The sequence below is a fragment of the Lissotriton vulgaris genome, chromosome 9, assembly GCF_964263255.1.
Source record: "Lissotriton vulgaris chromosome 9, aLisVul1.2, whole genome shotgun sequence".
Classification (NCBI taxonomy): Eukaryota; Metazoa; Chordata; class Amphibia; order Caudata; family Salamandridae; genus Lissotriton; species Lissotriton vulgaris.
In genome coordinates, this window is record NC_141697.1 from 857,174,418 (window position 1) to 857,180,822 (window position 6,405).

General features: G+C 40.1%; 1 protein-coding gene across 1 annotated transcript in view; it reads left to right on the forward strand.

Annotated features, from left to right (window-relative positions):
- Nucleotides 1-3,656, forward strand: part of LOC147692369 (cytochrome P450 2G1-like) — a 331,029-nt gene extending 327,373 nt beyond the window's left edge. The window contains exon 9 of the mRNA XM_086938589.1: nt 3,003-3,656. Coding sequence (XP_086794715.1) covers nt 3,003-3,184 — 182 coding nt within the window. The 3' untranslated portion in view covers nt 3,185-3,656. The remainder of the gene's footprint in view (nt 1-3,002) is intronic.
- The last annotated feature ends 2,749 nt before the right edge of the window (nt 3,657-6,405 follow it).

The window sequence follows — 6,405 nt, forward strand, 5'->3', positions numbered from 1 at the left end:
CAAGAGCAAGAGTTTCTGGGATCCACAAAAAGTACTGGATGAGCATGGAGGAGTGGGGACAGTAGGGTAACACAAGTAAACCCATTTATGTGTGCGTTGTCAGGGCAACAACCTACCAATCACTTCACCCCCCACCCTTGCATGTGCAGGGTGACCCTCAAACTGGAGTCTGAACTACATCCAACTAGAGCTTGCCTGACTGGTGCTCGTTTGCCTTTGAGAGCCTTCAAGATTCTGATAGGGGTTTGGGATGTGAACCCCGATCAAATGTTGTCTTCCTTAAGCCTAGCAGGAGTAGGTGGAATCTGGCCCTTTTAATGTTTGTGTTGTCGCTGCATAGTTTGCCAGCCTTTATTGCCCTTCCACATCCTTCCTCCTTCATGGAATATATTTGTCCCTCAGCACACTGTGTGTGAGATTACCTACATTACATAAAGAAAAATTGTGCAAGGCTACTGCTTTGTCACTTATTCCCATTCTTGGCTTTTTGATATTCTCTACTCACTGGAGTAATCTCAACCTGGCGCATGTCGCTGTATAGAGAACAGGGCCTTCTCTGATTACCCCCATTTCGATGTTTGGACACCCAGCATCCACTGCCCCTGCAACTATGCTGATTAGTCATTATTCTTTTTATAATTTGTGTGTCTATCTCTCACATACCCTCACCCATCACACCACTTTTAGCTGAGTCCGATAACACGATAACTGCTCCTTTGTGGTAATGATGCACAACATGACAACACCTCCCTGTAGGCTCAAAACAAAAACAGAATCCTCCCAGTAACACATTCTAGACGGTGTAGCTTGCTGACTCTGTGGTGGTGGAGGGGTGCTTCCGCTCTCCACATACGGATGGCAGGTGCTATGCAAATGCTAGAAAATAATACAACAGAATACAATATTAAGTTGTAATTTTCTGCTACTGATAGGTACAAAGTGCCTTCAACTTGCTGACAAAAAAATATTTAAATTGACCAGTATTAACAAAAGTTGACCAGTATTAAAAACCTTAGAAGACAGCTTTTATCTTTCTACTGTAACAGTAATGTGCAATGAAAAAGGAGGTCCCTATCCACCAAACCCTCAGTCCACCTGCCTCGTTTAGAGATGGGCAGACCTTAAGTTTTTCATTAATGGAGACCCTGTTTTCACGGCTGAGGGAATGATTGATCTGATGGTCCAACAGAGTAGGGGCTGTCAAAATAACGGACATTACACCCCTCACCCTCTTTAGGATTTACATTATAATTACTTTCTTTTTTGTCTGTCATCACCAGGAATGGACGGAAAAAAAACAATATGCCCCCAACATTTTTGGAGAAAACTGTCATTGGCGTGGGGGTTCTCCTTTTTTTGTTTTCCCGAAACAAACTCCTGCTTTGGCACTTTGCTTCTGCAAAAAAGAAGTTGTAAAGTTCGGTAAATGGCTGTCATCCATCAGATTTTTTTGTACATTGAAAAGAACCGCCAAGACCGTGGTTCCTTCTAATGCACATAAGTGACCGCTGGGCTGGTGGTCATCTCTAAATTTGGAGGATGATGATAAGGTCATATCCTCTGCCACCCTGGCAGACAGAGTAGCATCTACTAAACCTTAAATCCTGCTCATGGACCCTTAGTTTACTCCTTTGTACCAACTGTTTTGTGCAATGAGCACAGCACATCCTAATGTCAAGACAGTACTATGTATAACATGAACAAAACATAACAAAATACCATTGTATAAAATAGCATATAATAACATACCACAGCAGCATGAAAACCAGCTCATGGGAACAAATAATCATGACATAATTGGTATAAATAGTTTATAATGAAATGGAAGTTAGCTAACTATGTTTTACAAGGCTTTGTCCATCTCAGCTAGCTTTTTCCCTTCTAGCACTGCGGGCTCCAAATTACTTTGTAAATGCTAGGGGCCTCATTTATGAAAAGTGACGCATCGCTGCATGAAAACAGCGATGCGTCACTTTTCATTGCACCCTCCTTGCGGCACCAATGATGCGTCGTATTTACAGTATGACGCATCATTGCGCAAGGAGTTACAGATATGTCAGTATTTCTGACGTATCTGTATGGCGCAAAAGTGACGCATTGCTGGAATGTGTCACAAAAGTGACGCAACTCCAGCAATGTATCCTTTCACATGGGGCAAGCCCCATGTGAAAGGGCCTGCATCAGTCGTACGCCTGCTGTGAGGCAGGCGTAAGATTTTGACGCATTTGAGACCTAGAAGTGGCGCAGTGAAATCTCATAGATTTCACTGCGTCACTTCCATGACCCTTTCTTGCGTCAATACGCCCCCCTTGCATACATTATACCTGGCGCAGGTATAATCTGGCGCAGGGATTTACAAAGTGACGCATATACCTAGATGCGTCACTTTGTAAATATGGCGCAACAAGGCTCATTTTTTACACTGCTGGTGCGTCACAAAAAGTGACGCACCAGTGGTGCAAAAGTGACGCAAGGGCTCATAAATGAGACCCTCGGGCGTGCAAAATCTGTCTAATTTGCATTCGCATTATTACACTACATTTTGAAAAAATTATGTGACATTAAACGAAATACAAAACTGGCTTTTGACGACATATTTTAGAGTGAAAGGCATTCTGACATCCATTTTGGACATAAGGATGCATTTTGAGCTGAAAATAATACAACAAATAAGACAGACGCAGCTACTCGTGTTCTGGTTCTTCATGGTGTTCCAGCGCGGTGGTGCAAACTTTTTGCTGCAAACTGCACATAATTATGCAAGTTGGCCTGATCGCGTAATTTGGTATTTTTGTGTAACAAGTTGTAATGCAAAATTCTGAAATTACGTTATTACACCTTAGATTTTGGGAGGTGATTCTGGTGTAACAGAAATATCACCCAGCTCTAGTAAATGCATGAGTAATACAACTAGGTCATTCTTTTCTGGCTGATTCTGTTTACCGGAAGAAATTCTGTAAACAACCATCTTGACTGTTCACTTACCTCTTTTTTCTCCTTAGGAAAACGGCTTTGTCTTGGAGACAGTATGGCTAAGATGGAACTCTTTCTGTTTTTCGTCACCATCCTCCAGAACTTCAGTCTTCACTCTCCTGTCGATCCAAAAGATATGGACATCAATCCAAGGATGACGGGCTTTGCAAACCAACCACTGCCTTATGAGATCTCTTTCATCCCTCGCTGAACAAGAGTCAAAAACGCCCTAAAGACCGGCTGGCAAATCGGTCTACTGTAATGGGGATTTGACATGTTAACTTGTTGATTAGGGATTCGCTATTATTATATTACTCTCTCACAGGCCAGATCATTAACTGCACCATTCCCCTGTAATTTTGCACTTATTCTAGATCCTATTGCACTGGCGTCGTGAAAGTTTGTGGTTACAATTGCACTTGTGATCAATGCAAACAACATTTGAACTGATTTTCCAGTCCCAAAACGAGATTTTGTACTAGCTGGGTGTTGCAAATGTCATCTTAAATCTAGTCCCTAGGAAACTGGTAGAAGGCAAATGTGACTGTTTCTGGTACAGTTTGTATCATCTGGTTCATATTATTCATCAGGTGAACCCTGATTTAGACCCTCATTAAAGGTGATCCAGTTTTATCTGTGATAGTCATCGCGCACAATAAAAACCCACACCAAGGTGAACAGAACATATTGTGCGGGATAATTATTGCCTAATACGAGGTTTGTCTTTTTAATGGGGCATAACATGCAAATTATTGCACCAAAATCAGCCTGTCCCAATATATACCATGGGGCAGATTTACAAGAAATTGACGCATCTGTAGAGATGCGTCAGTTTCCCTGCGCCTGCGTGAAAAACCCTTGCGCTACCATAGATGCGCTGTAGTTACAATACAGTGTATAAGAAGGTGAGTAACCCAATATACCCTTGCGGGCTCGGGCAGAGTTTAATGTAATATAAAATGGCCAGCAAGGGGTTTTGTTTATATGAAATTTCAGCACTGGTTAGGACTTGTTTAGGGGCAATCAAAGTACCAAAACCTGAACTCAATCAGCGGCTGTTCAGTTGAATTTAAAAAGAAAACGTTCTTGAAACAAGAAACACAAGATGTTACCACACTAACATCATAGATACAGTAAATGAGTAATAAAACATGAAACCAGGATTTTTTGTTTGTCTGAAAGATTATTATTTTAAATTCAAGACAAAGAATATTTCTGTACAAAAAATGAACATTAACATAGGACAGGGTACATACATAGATATACTTTGGATATTTAAGGTGTCGGTTGCTTTTCCTATAACATATCCAAAAATAAAGTCCAGACAAAGGTCGATATGAAACAAACTATGCAGAATTGGACAAACGTCGACTTGCCTAGTCCAATTCTGCATAGTTTGTTTCATATCGACCTTTGATTTTCTCCTGATTGATAGTGGAAATCAATCCAATACTGTGTCCCAGCAGTCTGGACTTTATTTTTGGATATGTTATAGGAAAAGCAACCGACACCTTAAATATCCAAAGTATATCTATGTATGTACCCTGTCCTATGTTAATGTTCATTTTTGTACAGAAATATTCTTTGTCTTGAATTTAAAATAATAATCTTTCAGACAAACAAAAAATCCTGGTTTCATGTTTTATTACTCATTTACTGTATCTACGATGTTAGTGTGGTAACATCTTGTGTTTCTTGTTTCAAGAACGTTTTCTTTTTAAATTCAACTGAACAGCCGCTGATTGAGTTCAGGTTTTGGTACTTTGATTGCCCCTAAACAAGTCCTAACCAGTGCTGAAATTTCATATAAACAAAACCCCTTGCTGGCCATTTTATATTACATTAGTAGTTACAATACAGCGCACTATGGCACAAGGATTGACAGATGCGTCAGAAATTCTGACGCATCTGTTGGCAGAAAAAGTCACACATTGCTGGAGTTGTGTCGCAAGCATGACGCAACTCCAGCAATGCATGTTGCAGCCTATTCCCAATACACTGCATCACTCATTACGCCTGCTTCAGCAGGGGTAAGGTTTTGACTCAGTGGCATCCTAAAAGTCACATAGTGAAAACTTGGATATTTCACTGCGTCACTTTTATGCAGCTTTCCTGCATTGGGAACGCCCACCCTGCATACATTATAACTGATGCAGGTATAATGTGACACAGGGCTTTACAACGTGACGTATCTCCCTAGATGCATCACGTTGTAAGTTTGCAGCATTTTTTATGATACTATTGCGTCATAAAAGTGATGCAACAGCAGTGCAAAAGTGTTGCAAGGGGCTTGTAAATCTGCCCCCATGCATTGTCACCTGATAAATATCAGCAACCCTGACCTGCCAAAAGTTATCTGAGTGGGGACGGGGCCATTTTTATCACATCCTGGTGCCAAACAAAATGCATCATTCTGATATGTTCTATTATAGGGATTACCGTACAAATTAGCTGGTATCAGGTCACTCGTAATACGGGCCAAAGTTGGTAAAATGGCCAGCAGGCTGTCTGACACCTTTTTAGAACTATAGTCCATAAAACCGTTATCTTCACAACACCAAATCAGAAAAAAAATCGCTTTTCTACATTTTCCAATTAAGAAATGTACAGTAAATTGTGCAATCTTGAGATCTTGTCTGTTCACTGCTCAATATAATGGAATAATACTACATTTGGACAGAACAATAGTCACCCTCACGACCTATATTCTTCTCCAATGGAATTAATCCAAATACATTCAGTGAGCAACCAAACAAACTATTTAACCCACTAAACAAAGTATTCCAACAATTAGAAAAATATATTATTTTATTTCATTTATTTTGTCATTGATATTTTCATGGATATGCATATTTTTAAATACTTTTTTTTAACCATTTTCAACATAGATAATATATTCATAAATAATACCAAATAAAGAAGACAATAAATGCAATCAAATCAAATAGCTACATTTGGTCACAATTATAGTGAATGATTACCAAAATTACTGTCAATGATTTCTGCAAGCAAGAACGTTTTGGTATATATTGTGATGCTTCATCATTTTGTGATTACTGCTAGCACAACATTGCTTGAGTTAATTTCCACATGTGCGGTAGTCGTGCAGGCACCTGTAGTGATTGCACATATAAATGCAGTAAATCTACACATGCATGTTTTTCCTGCATGCATGATATACAGCATATGCTCAGAACTACTGAACATCAGCAGGTCCAAACTGCAAACACAAGGTTATAGTTCTCCAGGATCCAGTGTGTGGTGTTTCAAGCCCCAAAAAAGTGCGCCATTACTGCCCAGGGACATCATAGCATCACCAGTTCATAAAGGGGCAGGATGGCCAAGAAACGGGCAGAACATAAAGGGGCAAATTTTCCAATACTGTTTTGCAACCGCAAAGTCTTGCAAAGGGGCACAAAGCCTTTAAAGAGT